At 43.4% G+C, this 15,858-nt stretch overlaps 1 protein-coding gene across 6 annotated transcripts in view; it reads left to right on the top strand.

The window, feature by feature from the left end:
• The window catches only part of TLE1 (TLE family member 1, transcriptional corepressor), an 89,929-nt gene that overhangs the window by 48,354 nt on the left and 25,717 nt on the right, over positions 1-15,858 (top strand). For 5 of the 6 annotated variants that reach the window (XM_029202545.1, XM_029202544.1, XM_029202543.1 and 2 more), the window contains 4 exons: positions 9,144-9,260; positions 13,151-13,204; positions 13,687-13,839; positions 15,230-15,374. In XM_029202545.1, the coding sequence (XP_029058378.1) occupies positions 9,144-9,260; positions 13,151-13,204; positions 13,687-13,839; positions 15,230-15,374 (469 nt within the window). The remainder of the gene's footprint in view (positions 1-9,143; positions 9,261-13,150; positions 13,205-13,686; positions 13,840-15,229; positions 15,375-15,858) is intronic. The other variant, XM_029202549.1, reaches the window with a different exon arrangement.

Raw genomic sequence — 15,858 nt, 5'->3', positions numbered from 1 at the left:
CTCTGCCATAAAGAAGACCAAGGAGTTCTAAAAAATTCTAGGCTGGCATATAGTCTTGTTTTTTTTTCCTGCCCTTCTTTCTGTGTTGAACAAACATATTTTTTATATCAAGTGCAAAAATCAGGGACTTATGTCGGAGGGAATGTGAGTGTGTGTGGATTGTTATCTGTGGGTCTAAAACTGGTTCATAGATAGTGTATGTTTATTTTTAGTGACAGATTATTCCATTTGCTGGTTTAAGGTTTTATGGTAGGAAAACAAATGAACCTTAATGTAACCTGTTTAATGTAAAACCCAGGAAATAAAGGTGCTAAGAACAGAGAGAAAATACAGACACTATTTTTAAGTTTCTTGTTTCTGAAAGGGATGAATGATAAAGCTAGTAACTTTTGAGAGGTGTATTTTGCTGTTCGGCTGTTTTCTAATTCGCAAACCTTTTTTTTTTTTTAACATAAGCCTATTTACCAGAGTGCTACTACTGAGCAAAAAAATGACCTAACAAAAGCCTTTATTTCTTCAGGAGTAATAAGAACTTTAGATATCCCAATTAATTTAAAGATGAATTGCACTAAATTTTGGCTGAAGGGAATGCACTTTAAATAGGTCTACTTGAAAGACCTGGAGTTAGAGAATTGACAAGGAGTTGTATGGCTTTTAAGAAAAATGGTAGAAAGGATGTTTAAATACTCATTCATTTAGCATATTTATTGACCACTTACTATGTGCCAGGCACTGGCTGAGGCACTGCGTATACTTGCTGCCATTTTGCAGTGATATCTTTTAATGTCAAAGTCAAATTATGTGTTGAACGAAAAGCACTGAAATATCTAACTCATGTGATCGCTATTTGGAACATTTGGAAGAGGGAGGAGACTTGAGGGGGCTGTGTGGGAGAGACTCAGGACAGGGATGATCTGTAAACTTAAGGCGCGTTCCTAGTGGACTTCAGAAGGTCCTGGGACCCCTCTAAAATTATATGCAGAGTGGGTCAGTGCTCTTACATAATGCTGAGGAGAGATCATAACATTCATTAAATTCTCCAAAGGGGTTCCTGGCCCAGAAAAGTCTAAGCACTTTTCATCTACTTCAGAGGTCAAAATGGTGCGTCACCATCATTTTCTCAATAAGACACCAAAGTAAGGAGGTTGAGTGTCTTTGGTCATATAGTTAATTAACAGAGGTGGAGATTTAGATCATGTCTTTCTGAGGGACCCTGTTGCCATTCCTATAACATTTCTAAAATTATGTTCACATTTAGAACTTATTTAAAAGTAGTTATGACAGCCATCACTTTATTTAATGTAAGGGGGTGTCTTTATCTTTTTCTTCTCTAGCTGTTGTACTTCACTAGTTTATTGGCAGAGGTAGGACCAGATCCTAGTTACGGACCACCCATCACTTCACTCTTTTCTAAGACGACACTCAGCAATATAGAGAGCAAGGAGGAAATAAGGTGTGAGGCTTGCTTTGGGGAATACCTCACTCTTGGCCTGTTTCTGAAGTTTTATTTTTTTGAATGTCACAGCGTCTCCCAGTGGCTCTTTAGGACTGCGGCACTGTGGATGTGGGGGGAAAGGGGACAGTGATAGAAAGAACATGGGTTTTGGACAAAGGCAGACCCCAGTGGAGTTCTGGCTGCACAGGCAAGATTTCTCATCCTTCTATAAAGTGGTGATGGTGGCTGTCTGCAGGGTGAGGGTTTAGGGACCACAAATGGGAAGTCATCAGACATACCGTAGCAAGCCTTTAGGAAAGTCCTCCCTGACTCTACCTGCAGGGTAGCCAGACAGCAGTAAATGCGTCGTTAGTCACCGTCAACGTAGTTACTTGTGGTTTCCTTTTTAAAAAATGTGTGAGGCTGTTGTGGAGATGAGGGCTCACATGACCGGTGACCATTCCTAATGATTCTTAGTGTGTCAGCATCACAAAACCCATCCCAGCCTCTTAGGAATTTGATCAGTCTCATGATGCTCGAATTCATCAAAGGTAAACAGGGACCAGGAGGAGGTGTTTTTGCCTAAATGTTGTTGACCTGACTTATGTCAAGGAATTGCCTGGAGATAAAGGATAAAACTGAAATGAATCACCTGAAATCTTAATATTAAGGCACAGCAGAAAACATTAAGTTTTCTTAAGCGGTTGCCTCAGTAGATTTTTCTTTTGGCAGAATTTAAAACTCTGTGCTTAAAAACATAGATCTTCTGGGAAAACCAGCATCACTGCCACGAGAAGGGTGACCCCCTGAAGGAAGGAAAGCACTGGCAGCTTCTTGCTTGTCGGGAGTGGCGTGTTCCTGTGCCAGGTGAGGTGTCTGCTCGCTGTGGGGCCGGAGCTTGCCAGGCGGATGTCAGGACCTGTGCGTGACCAGAGAATGTTCAGGTCTTACCTCCCTGAGATCTCTGTGAGGATAGGGCATCTTTAAACAAACAGAAGGCAGGTAGAGGCTATTTTCTCCCTCCACAAACTTTTTTAGGCTTCATTTTGTGTTCTGTAATTAGAAACCTTAATGCCCACCCTTTGGAGCAGATTTTGTAAACTTTTATTTTCCTTTTGGCCTGATCATCATCTTCAGTATTCCCTCTAGAACACAGTAAGCAATAAACTTTGTGTCTCGGTCTTTCTGATGAGGAGAGATGGGTTAAGTGGCGTCAGATATCCAGATACCACAGTCAAGTCCTGACCCAGTGCTTTCTAGTTTCAGGACCTTTTCTTGCAGTAGAAGCATCTCATCAGGGGCTGGAGAATGAAGAGCACTTCGAAAACATGCTTCTAGAAAAGGTTTGAGATACAAATTTGATTTTGGCTGTGACCACGGTCCTGATTAGGGGAATGAAGGTGTTACGAGGTCATTTAAAGATTATTTTTAAAGTTATATTTGTTATGAGCTCCAGAGTTTTTTATTGGTTTTATTTTGTTTTACCTGGAGAAGGACGGTGGAAGGGCAAGCTGTGGATGTAGAGAGTTGATGCCGAAGGCATTTTGTGGTTTAGTACTTCTTCCAGCCCAAATACTCACTGGGTGTGTATGTCTGTGGCTCCGTTTTATTCTGAGTATCTTCCTGAGTCGCCCGTCTGCGCCCGACAGTGCCAAGTTCTTAGATCGAGGTGCAAGAACACCCTGTTTTTTTGTTTTTTTCACATATTTTGCCTTTAAACAATATGAAAAATAGACATGTACCCTTTAGGCCTGCTTCACAGCCAGTCTTCCAAGATGTGATTCCCACATTTCCACATGTCTCCACTTGCTTCCACTCTTCACTGTTGACAAGTGGGGATCATTAATCTTATAGGTTAAAAATGCATTTGTCACACAGAATACTTGAATGACCAACTGGACTGCAGCACGAAGTACCACACAGGGTGATGGCTTAATTGGTACCAGGTGTGGATGAGAAGGCGCACAGATGTGATGGGGTGCGTCCTTACCTCATTGTTTTACTGTTCACCGAGAAGTTAATTGTCAGTGTAGAGTGTGCTAGCAAATTAGGTTCCCACTGCCTTAGTGTAACTGAGGATAAATGAGGTGTCATGAGTTTCCAATCCGTACCTCTGACACAGACACTTTTCCTGTGAGGAGGACACCGTTCCCGAGGGGAATTAGCATGGCAGCTAAAGAAATCCATTTGAATAATGTGTATTATTTTCACATTAGGGAAACCTGTCTCGCTTTTGCTGTCTCCATGAACAGGTTTTCCTTTCACATTTGCTGCTGGTGGCTTCAAGGTTTAGACTTGGTTGGCAGAAGAATTGCTTTGAGGTCTCAGGATAGATGAAGGATACATGAATGCTCTTATAAAGGGTTTTGGCCACACTGACAATGTAAACATGCTTTCTTTTATATATTCTGGAGTTTACCTTCCAAGATACCTCTGTATACATGAACAACCATTCCTGTTAAATTGCCAAAGAAAAGTAAAATTCTTGGAACAAGACTTTAAAGACTATTTTTTATTCATATTAAAGCAGCTGAGTCTCTTTACCTTGGTCTTGAGGGGGTGGGTGTTCAGAGCATGAAATAAAAACATGATTGTCTAGAATGGTCAGAATAAAGGTGGTACAGTGTCCAACTCTTGACATTTTCTTCTGATTCAACTGAATGCTCTTTGAAGTTCAAAAGACTCTTCTACTTACATGGTAAGTTCTTATATGAAGGTATGGTTCCGTACTTGTGTATTTGCATGTTTATTTTTACTTTAAGAGAATACACTGTCCACTTCTACCCACTGGGTTCACATTGCCACCAACTCTCTAGTTAACATGTGCCCACTCAGCAGGGAACGGTTCTGGTGTGTGTTTTTATAAAACATGGTTCACCTATTTGGGAAATGGTGCTCTGGATCTGACCGCTCAAGGAGTGCACACCAGTTGTAATACTGGAAGACCTCCTACTTTTTCTTTTCTCTTCTGAGCAGCTTTTCTGCTCACTCTTGTACCTGTTCTTTTTTTTTTAATATATAAATTTGTTTATTTACTTTTGGCTGTGTTGGGTCCCCACCTCTGTGCGAGGGCTCCCCCCAGCTGCGGTGAGCGGGGGCCACCCCCCATCGCGGTGCGCGGGCCCCTCCTGCCACGGAGCACAGGCTCCAGACGCGCAGGCCCAGCAGCCACGGCCCACGGGCCCAGCCGCTCTGCGGCATGTGGGACCCACCCAGACCAGGGCCCGAACCCGCGTCCCCCGCATTGGCAGGCAGACTCTCAACCACTGCGCCACCAGGGAAGCCCCTTGTACCTGTTCTTAACCATCACATCACTGTTAGTGCAGGAAGTGACCCTCAGGAAGCACAGGGTAACCACAGTGAACAATTTGTCTGTTGTCAGTGCAGTTGCCCACTGAGGTTTTAGGTTCTCAGATATTTCAGATTTTAAGAGGGATGGGTCCCTTCTTGTGGTTCATAACGTTTTCTCTGTTCTTAAACCTCATCAAGTCATTTCATGTGTAGTCTCATATATATAAATGGAGAGAAAAGCATGCCTGTTGGGCTAACAGGTCTTTTGGACACTCTGTCTCTGGTACTGAACATTTCAGAGGGCTCTTGTTTTCTTCAGAGACTTGTCTGGTCTGCCTCTCCCTTTATCGTTTTACTTGGCTCTATTCCCGTCAATGTGTGCAACTTGTTAGGTGCAGAAAATCATCATGGTTTTCAAATTTTAGCTTGTTTTGAAGACATAATGGGCTTTTAGATCTTGATATGCTCAGATTTGTAATATCCCCCATGGGCTGTATGAGACTTCTACTTTGAGTTCTTGTAGAAGACATAAGGTAAATAAGATGATTTTGTTTGGTTCTGAAGAAAATTTTTAAACAAAGGAAAACTTATATACAGTCTGGAAATCCCAGTTCTCAGAACATTTGTAGAAGTCTGCCCAATAATTACAGTGTTTGAAAAAGTCTGGGAGATGATTAAATTTTACCAGCTGCAAGGTGAAATAAAACATCAAGTTTCTTGGCTAGAATTAGAGTATAGCAGTCAGTGTGGTAACACTAATTCTCATGTTGATTAAAAAACTCTGGCAAATAAAAATTTGAAAGGGGAATTTTACTTGATGAATGCTGTTTGGTCGATACATATCTTTCAAGATATGGACTCTGGGAAGAGAAGGCTGCAGCAGCAAATAGGTCTGTGGAACCACTATTCTTGGTGGTCGATGTGGCATGAAGCCAGTGCTGTGAGTACCTGGGCTGCTTTGTTGCTCTCTGCTGGGGTCTTTGTTAGTGTGCATCTTGGGTTGTAAATGGCAGGATTCATGAGTGGAAAGTCAGGAACTCGGGACTGTTTTCAGGTCATTTAAAAGTAGGCTGTAAAATGTTCTTTGTTTTTAAATGTTCACAATTTTGTTATGGTGGGCCTCTAACCAAGTAAATCAAGATGTGTCTGTGATTAGGAGGTGGGGGGAATCAGAGATAGCATGCAGTAGGCATTATTATGTCACATTAGAATATTAAGCTCAATAGGTTAAAGAGCCAATGTGACTTTTAAATGAGAAGTATTTGGGGGTCAAGTATTTGGGTCCAAGTATTTGATGTATATAAACTGAGTTTAAAAATCACTTCTTCCGGGAGCACAGGCAAGTTGACTTAATGGATGGTGCTTCTTGACTTTAGGCAAATTGCCTTCCCCTCTGAACATCCTCTAGATAAATTGAGGAGGGTGAAGAGGATGGATACGTGTTAAGGTTGCTTTGGCGTCTTGAGAAGTTTGGTCGTAATTATCTTCAGTGTTTAGAATGCATGACTTTTTCAGTAACTTAACGCGAAGCAACCTCAGTTTTATTCTTTCACAAACAGGCTTTTAATCAACATTTAAAGGTTGATTAAATATTAAATTTTAATGTTAAATTTGAGTCTGTCTTCTCCTCGTTCAAATCTAACAAATCAAGGTAAAACCCTAAATTTTGAAGGATCCAAAGGATATTCAGTCAGTACGCATTTTCAAAATATGTGTAAAGTGGCTCAGAACAACCATCAAAATGACTGTATTCCACTTCTGAGCCCTGAGGAACGTAAGACAGTACGTGAGAACAAAACGCAGCATGAGGGAAGAAGACTTGATGGTATTAGGAGACGTCCAGTACCACCCATGTAGTCACTTTTGGGTTTCTGGGGAGCAAGTGAGGTAGCCAAGAGGATTAGGGTCACCTAGGCAGTAGTTAAGCAAGACTGTTTTTGTTGCCAACAGCAAATGAAGTCCATTAGGCTGGAACTGTTTGCTTAAGTCAAGAACAACAATGAAAGCAGTGTCAGGGCTGGAGGATGTCAGGGACAATTACACACAGCAAGCAAGTTTCATGGGAACAAGGGTAAAAGAAAGTGGTTCGTCTTTGTTGGGGCTGCAGCGTGAGCCAGGCACCCCCTGACTCTGGACTGTGGCTCTCCCAGGCCTCTGCCGCCCATACTCTGCTGCCTTGTTTTGAATCAGTTTTACAGCATCAAAGGTACGATGAGACATTTCGTTTTGTAACTTGTCTCAATCTTCCATCTGAATGGAGCCAATTTTCAGATAAGCAAAGGTGCTAATTATCAGCCCCATCTAAATTTAGAAGAACTTTCAGAGCTTTGCAAAACGCATTCAGATTATAGGCCTCACTTAAGCTGCTCAGACGAGAATTTAGCTTCTGATATGGAGACGCAGAAGGCTCAAAGCTTGACAGGCTCACAGGTCCAGCCAGAGAAATGTTATTGTTTCTAGCAGAAATTGCATTGTTCCTAATAGGCGTGTCGTTTACTTTTATGTTCACAGTACCACTTGACATTCAAAAAATCAGATCATTAAAAAGCTGTCTTTGGATGGCTGAGTGGTTTGGATGCCCCGTGCTAATTACAGCAGGAGGGCTACACAGGGGACCCTGGGGAAAGAGACTTTTAAATTGTGAGTGGACACCGACTCTATGCTACATTCTGCTGGGCAAGTGGGTAGATGTCAAGTTGAATATGATACAGCCTTGCCCTTAATGTATCTGGTCTGAGTCTGGAGGAGGAGACTTGGGGGCTGACATAATCTAGAACACAGACAGGTGTGTATGGACACTTTTTCCACATGAGCTCAAGCTGCTTCTCCCCTCCCCGGCATGTGAGCACTTTGCCGTTTTAAGTCTCCTGCGACCTGTCAGGCTGTGGGTCTGGGTCAGAGGGGTTAGTTTTTAGCAGATATTTACCAATGTAATTAGTTCAGGGATCCAGCCAGCTCACCTTTCAGCCCCACACTGAGCTCAAGACGTTATTCTGAGCTTCTCTATATTGAATTGCATTGGTCCCTCCCTGCTGCTTTTATGTAAGCCTCCTGGCATTTGTGGAGCTTGAACGGTCGTGAATGAGAGCTCAGCTGCTTCAGAGGCAGCCTCTGAAGTGGGCAAAGAGGCTTCAGAATGCCTTCTGATTCCCACTTTTGATTTCCTCCTGTGTGTGGTTGAGCTGAGAACGTTCCCATGGTGGGGTTCACGGTTTTCACGGGGGAGTTTTGAGAGCCAGCCACCTGGCTAATTTCCTTGGGCTGGTTAGGAACGAAGACCCATCCATGGCCTCTAAAAATGGACCATTAAAGATTTGTTCATGGTACGTACTATTGCTTTAGAGATGGTCTAACTTAAAGGTTTCCCCAGGCCCCTTCTATTTTATATTGTGGCAGAGAAAGGTAGCATTACTGTTTTTTGGCCCTGGACTCCCCGACTTAGTTCTTCAACATCTTTCAGAAATTGAGGTTATCTGGGCTTTGAGAAAGAAAGTTTTTGCACAGCCCATTCAGCATTGTTCAAGGCAGTAACACACCACTGAACAAATTGCCCCCTTGCGTATGCTAATCCCGCACTTAAAAGAGCTCATTGTAACATGTTCTGATGCTTTAGCCCCGAGGGGAGATGGGAATTGAAGGGATGTCACATCGTGTCATGTGACCCTCAAATATCTAAAATGCCTGTTTTCTTTGGGTCAACAGTTCATACTCAGCACATGTGAATGAAAGTATCCTGTGTGGTTTGTGGAAAAGATTAGTCCTTGTTCCCGCTTTTGTGTGTGGGAGCTGGCCTTGCTGTTGAAGATTCACTGGCTGGAATTCCTGCTTTGGGTCTTAAATTTCAGAGCTCTTGGCAAGGAACACCAAATCTTATTTTCAACAATAAATTAGAAGAACTCAAAAGAGTTCCTTCATTGTTACTGTGGAAAATGTGATTTGCCTTTTAGGAAACCATGCTGTTAATCCCACCCGTTCTCTTTGTGTCTTTTTAGAGAGGCACACATTGACTCTTACAGTCACAGAATATGTCTAATAGAGTGATCTCAGGTTTTGCTCATAGGCCATTCTTATTCCTGACCAGGGAGTCTCAGTGGGAAAGAATAAAAACACATCCGCATATAAACAGCAGGCTCCCATTTCTCTAACAGCAAACAGAACAGAAGAACATTTTAAGTGAGCAGGGCCTGAAGGATCCACCAGGCTTTGGATGGCTTGAGTGCATAGTCAGGGTCTCCCTTTTAAGTGCCTAAATCTCTATAAATGTTTGCCATCAAAGTCTTCAGATGAGACGAATTAAATGGAATGAAAGGCCATGTAGGCATCACCTTTCTAAACCAGCTATCCCATCCAGGTGGGGTTTTCATGTGTACAGGGAGACCTGGGAAGAAATCTTTGATTAATTTTTTTTGTCTTGCAGAGTAACTCCCTCTTGGTCCCAGACAGTCTAAGAGGCACAGATAAACGCAGAAATGGACCCGAGTTTTCCAATGACATCAAAAAAAGAAAGGTGGACGATAAGGACTCCAGCCACTATGTAAGTAAATAAAGGACTTGAAATAATATTGGTTTGCTTCCTTGCTCAGCTTCTAAGTGAGTACACAAAGGACCTCTAAGATTTTGGTGACAATTTCACATCCCTTAAAATAATAGTATCGGGCTTCCCTGGTGATGCAGTGGTTGAGAGTCCGCCTGCCGATGCAGGGGACACAGGTTCATGCCCCGGTCTGCGAAGATCCCACATGCCGTGGAGCGGCTGGGCCCGTGAGCCATGGCCGCTGAGCCTGCACGTCCGGAGCCTGTGTTCCGCAATGGGAGAGGCCACAACAGTGAGAGGCCCGCATACCGCAAAAAAAAAATAATAATAATAGTATCAAGAGGATAGATTCTTGCATTGTAGGATATTATTTCCATCTTGAGTTGTAAATTATGCATCTGCCAGGCTTAGTATTAAATTTTAGGCTTTCTGCCGTAGTTACTCATGAGAGGGAATACAAAATTGTAGGGCTGGCCTCGTGGTGTGCAGCCTGTGCAGCTGCACTGACCCTGGCCTTGCAGGGGCCCTGCCTCACCATTGGTTTCATGCTGTGCTCTCCACCTTCTTCAAATTCTCAATTTTGAGGCTAAGGCCTGCATTTTCATTTTGTCCTAGACCTTGCAAATTTGGTAGCCTGTCCTGCTAAAATAACAAGGGCAAGAATTCAGTGTCACCAACTTACCTTTTTGAATGCCATTCTGGTAATATATTCAGGCTCTTATCATGTCTTAAGGCAGAGTTCGTCCTCTTCCACAGGGAGCAGTGTAGTGATAAAAGTCCATGGTAAAAAAAACCTGGAAGAAACACTGGGGGTATCTCGTTCAAACCCTACAGATGAGATCACACGACTGGATGTGAGGACTCTTGACTTAGATGTAGCTAAAACCACATTCATGAGGAGAGCAAAACAAGCCAAATGGCCATTGGTTCTGGTCCCGGCGTCATAAACATTGCAGCTGACAGATGCCTTGTAGTTTCCTTGTGTGTCCCCGAGTGTCTGTTTCAGGATGCACACATTCTCAGGAACAGTGTGGGAGTAGAATTCAAATTAGGCCACTCCCCACTGCCCCTGGAGGAAGAAGTGTCTACCTCTGGCTGGCTGCTGTGCAGGCTGTGCGGAGGTTTCCACGCGAGACCTCTGTCTCCTGCTGGCTGGCGCGAGCCAATGGCTAACTGTGGGTAACATTTCTTGGGCAACATCTCAAGTTAGCGTCAGGTACTGTGTGCTTCTACGTGGCTTGTTTCATTTAACTCTGAAAACAACTCTGTGAGTTTTGTATCATCCCTCCATTTCATTGATAAGGGAAGTGAAGCACAGAGCTTTTAAGTGATTTGCCCAAGGTCAGAATTAGCGGCACAGCCTGGAGACAGTCTGACTCCAGGATCCATGCTCTTCATCACCATGTTAGGATTCCCAAAGCGAGAGCCTAGGATTGGATATTTTGCCAGAGGTCCTCAAATTGGTCCATACTTTGTACCATAATAACATCCCAAGAACCCAAGTTGTTGATCTCCCCACCACAGCCCAAGCCTTTTTAGCACATATTTACCCCTTATCTTTTGCCCAGAGCCAGTATCCCATACAAGTACGTTTATATATGGCATCAACTGTTAATAAGCTAGTCAAGAAAGTCCACGACATACAGAAATTTGCAAATTTGCCAATGATAGAATTCCGAGTTGCTCTGTAGATAAGTTATTTAGTAGTGAGGGATCTAGAATCCATAGCTCTGCATGACTTTTTTGTAACCTGTTTGTACTAGGTATGTCTAGTTGTGTAGGTAGTTGAGGGTGATGTATTGAGATGATGTTGGAGAACCTGGGGCAAAGGACTCAGACCTTAGATGTTTGATGACAGGTGTATACTGTACCGTGAAGGTTTATATTTGCAGAAGGGTCCAGTACAAAGCTAAGATTTAAATTTCAGACTATTTAAGGATGCACTGCACAGTTCCATTATAATAAATTAGTTATTTGCTACCTTTTGCCAGTTTGGTCTGTACATTACATTAACTATTTTTATACTGGGGTTTTTTTTTTCCTAAAGGGAATCCCCTTTGGCTTATACTTAGTCACCACCACTCTGGGTTTCTTTCTTTTTTTTTTTTTAATCAGTGGTTTTTTTTGTTTGTTTTTGTTTTGTTTTGTTTTTTGGCTACACCATGTGGCATGTGGGATCTTAGTTCCCCAACCAGGGATCAAATCCATGCCCCCTGCAGTGGAAGTGCGGAGTCCTAACCACTGGACCACCAGGGAATTCCCGCACCCTGGGTTTCTTAACACCCGACAATGTTTGTGCTTTTCTGTGGGCTTTACTAAGAGAAAGTAAATTTTCTTTAGTATTAATTTTTTCTTTTATTGCATGAAAATATTTCTTTCAATAGCCTGTTATTTTTAATTACCCAGGCTTCCTCATTGGTTGTAATCTTTTGTTATTGCTAATGAATTGCATGGTGCCTTTATAACGATGACTAAAGGTATATCTAGTAACACATTACTGAAGAAAGTAAATTGGGTCTCCCACACTTAATGCTTTAGGTATGGCTAGATAAAACATTTAAGACATGAATTTAGAGTTGAGGGTACCTTTCTAGCTGGACTTGGGGGCCACAAAAAGCTAATGGGTGACACCTGCACTTGTACTAATATGTCTCAAACATTATTTGTGTATTCTTATTTGACAGTGACATCAGTAAAAGCATTGTGTAGATCGTAAACCAGGGGCCTGCTCCTTTTTGAGAATAGGACCCATTTCGATAACTTATTTTTCCGTATGTCCCTTGTATTACTCTGTACTAAAAGACATATAAGGCCTTTTGGCTAAGAAAGTAGACTTCTTCAGCCTGCCCTGAATTTGATTTAGGAGTGATCACGTTAAATTGAACAGCTTTTCTGAAGCTTTTTGAAACTCAGTGCGTGCAACCTTGGAGTTTCCTCTGATTAGCCAATTTTATGGCTTCATGTCAAGACATTAAAAGCCCTAATGTAGGATGCCAGGGCCCTCCAGATACTGCCATCCTATCTTCCTCCCATCTCAAGAATATTCCAAGCTGATTGCTAAAGAGCTTTATTCTTATCATGAGGTTAGATCTTGGTACATTATCCCATCCAGTAGCTAGCTTTGTTGTTTGTAGTTTTTTGTTTCCTTTATTTAATTTTTTGTAGTAACTAGTAACCCCATGGGAACAGGGTTCAAGTTTGTCTTTATAATTATGAATTGTCCATGAACACTAGAATTGATTGGCAGCCTTCAAGGTGATACACAAAAAAGCAATGACGTGAAATTGTGTTCTTTTTTGTTTGTTTGTTTGTTTTTTGCGGTACGCGGGCCTCTCACTGTTGTGGCCTCTCCCGTTGCGGAGCACAGGCTCCGGACGCGCAGGCCCAGCGGCCATGGCTCACGGGCCCAGCCGCTTCGCGGCATGTGGGATCTTCCTGGACTGGGGCACGAACCCGTGTCCCCTGCATCGGCAGGCGGACTCTCAACCACTGCGCCACCAGGGAAGCCCGAAATTGTGTTCTTAATTTGAAATCCAGTGGGGAAAGATCTCTGAGATAAGGATATGCAGATTTCAGATTATAAGAGAGATTCAGCTGCTGCAAACATTTATTGAGCCCTTACTGTGCGCCAAGTTTTACGGCTTGCCATCACCTGTTGTATACACATTGTGATTGTTTAGCTGGTGTGCTGCTGCAGCAGAGCTTCCTGCCTGGGTCTTTGCACGTCCCCAGGTCAGATGCGAAGGGGAGACGGTGGTATTAATTACCAGGACTGGCATTCTGGAAGGGAGCCCAGGTCATTTGCTAGTCTGTCTGCTACCAAGAGCTACAGAAATTTAATTGAGCCTCAAACCCTTTAGTAAATGGCATTAAACTTTCTTTTTTTTCAGGACAGCGATGGTGACAAAAGTGATGACAACTTAGTTGTGGATGTGTCTAATGAGGTAACCATTCTCTTTATCAAACTTTATTTTCAGAGTGACTTGTGAGAGAAAGGAAGTGGAACCACCATATTTTGGTCTTTTGCAACTTTACACGTTAAGGATTTAATGGTTGTTCATGGATGGAACAATAAGTGTCTAAAACCGACACAAACTTTTGTTTCCTTTAAAAAAAAAAATCTGTTTCCCTAACCATTTGGATTCCTAAGTTGGTGTCTGGTGCTCCTTTCGGTCCCGTGCCCTCTGGGCAAAGTATTTGAGCATGAGGGAAGATACGATTATTTCTAGATTTGTTTCTTTATGGTGTCTTCATGGGTGCACTCGCAAACACCATCCTATTCATTGTAATAGCAGTATTAGGTGCACACCCTCAAATCCCCCAAATCTGAAGGACTTTCAGGGCTCTCCTTTAATTTGGCGAATTGGTGTGGAAAGATCCGTCCATTCTAAGTGAAATCACGAGCCCTTTGCTTGTGCTTGTTGAGGACCCCTCGTCTCCACGAGCAAGCCCCGCCCACTCACCCAGGGAAAATGGGATCGACAAAAACCGTCTGCTAAAGAAAGACGCCTCCAGCAGCCCGGCATCCACCGCCTCCTCGGGAAGTTCCACTTCTTTGAAATCCAAAGAAATGAGCTTGGTAGGTTATAAGAACTGTCACTTGCCTATTTAGCAGTTTAGTTTTATCAGGGAACCAGAGGTTCCCTAAAGTATTTGAAATGTGGGGTTTTTACTAATTGAGAGTTACATTTTTAAGGGTTTAAAAGTGAAGCTCATCGTTCTGCTTTCTGTCCCCATGGTGATTACTTTTGCCCTCTGGGTCGTCTATTTTGGGCCATGATTAGAGAGAGATAACAAGCTTCCATGCCCATTTCCTTCTTACTTGGGGGATATGTTCCTGGCATAGGCTCAACTTCCTAGTTGGCAAATGGTTCAAATGCCTTAGGTCCTAAGGAGTCCTCATTTTCTTAAGCGGTACACTTCCCCTGGTTTTAGACTGACCCATCCTGTTGGGTCATGTTGTGATTGGGTTGCTGGGCAGATGGTGATGTACTCAAGGCGGCACCAGGGGAAGCCTGGAACTCGGGGAGGGATGTGGGTACATCAGGCCAATTCATGCTTTCAGTCATTCAGCAAACATTGTGGAGTATCTCATCTCTTCACTCACCATAACTGCACCATAACAACCCTGCAGTTAACCCCTACATAGTCCCTCAAGGCATCATCCCATTTCACTGATGGGGAGGGAAGCTGGAGGAATTTGCCAAGTTTGCACAGCTCGTCAGATCCAAGGCCAGAGGGAGCTGGGGTCTCTCTAACCCATGTTCTTTGCTACCCCAGAGTGCTTCTCAGACTATGATTTAAGGGACATGAAGGGTTAAGATGCAGAAGAAGATGCCCTGTGACCCTGTTACTATCTTGACTCCTGAAGGCCCCTGCACTAGTGGGTCCACTCTGGTTACGTTGGCAAATGGGTACAGCTGCTGAATGCCAGAGTTATTTTTTTAGGCACATCTCTCACAATGATAGGACTAGGTCTAGGGCTTTCGCCCCTGAGATGCCAGTTTGCTTCTCATCAAATTGATGGCTCCGCTGCCTCTCACTGTTAGTCTCAATCCCACTGCCATTAAGCGGCAAAGGTAGAAAGGGGGTCCTCCCTCTGCTATTCTCAATGACCGGGGCAGTCGCTTCTGAGTGACCGGGAACTTTCCTCTGGGTGGTCATCCTTCAAACTTGGCCTAGATCCAAAGTCCACAAGCCTGATGAAAAAATACTTTTTAAAATAAAATCTGCGGAGGAAGGAGTGTGATCATGTTCTGTGTCTCTAGCTAGAGTTTTAATTCTGGCAGGAAGAGGAAAGGTCAACATTTCTCCCTCACAAGTTAATGCTGTCAACATCGTGTGGATTTATGAAAATTGGCTGCGGGAGTAGCTAGAAGGTGCCCAGTGTCCCAGCTGCTGTTGTGATAAATTGTGTAATATGGCTTGGATTAAAAATAATACTCATTTAATTTGTTTAATGATACCAGCATGAAAAAGCCAGCACGCCTGTTCTGAAATCCAGCACACCGACACCTCGGAGTGACATGCCAACGCCGGGCACCAGCGCCACTCCAGGACTACGTCCAGGCCTCGGCAAGCCTCCAGCCATGGACCCCCTCGTTAACCAAGCGGGTAGGGCATTGCCTCTTGTGGGCTGTGTTTTGTTTTTCCCTTTCCCAACTTGATTCGTCAGTTCAGCTCTCATGCAGTTTCCTCGTGAATATGAGATGCACTTTCTGCCCCCCTCCCTCCTTCCTATCTCTGAAAAGCCATGATAAGAAACAGATGTTTGTCCTTGGGTTTCAGCAGCTGTGCCCTGTTCAGTCTCTGACTGTTTACATTTGGCTTTTCTTTTATTTCCAAATAATCCAAATCCCAGGGACTTCAATAAAGTTTCTGATAATTATTCCGCATGTAAGCTCCTTACCAAACTATCATTGTGTGTCTGAGTTTGCTAATATTGACTGAAACAGCCTGTCTGACCGGCCCAAGTGTGCTTCTTGCTTGCTTTAGTTGGCCAGTGTTCTGCCGGTATATCCCTCAGGAATCACGGTCTCTCCTTCAGGAGAAATTGGGAGGGTTTCACTGGGACTCCAGCCCCTGAATAAACTCATAA

Source organism: Monodon monoceros, unplaced genomic scaffold, assembly GCF_005190385.1.
Source record: "Monodon monoceros isolate NGI ecotype Baffin Bay Population unplaced genomic scaffold, NGI_Narwhal_1 Super_Scaffold_5, whole genome shotgun sequence".
Classification (NCBI taxonomy): domain Eukaryota; kingdom Metazoa; phylum Chordata; class Mammalia; order Artiodactyla; family Monodontidae; genus Monodon; species Monodon monoceros.
Note: the sequence above shows the minus strand (reverse complement) of the source record. Positions and strands in the feature narration are given on the sequence as shown.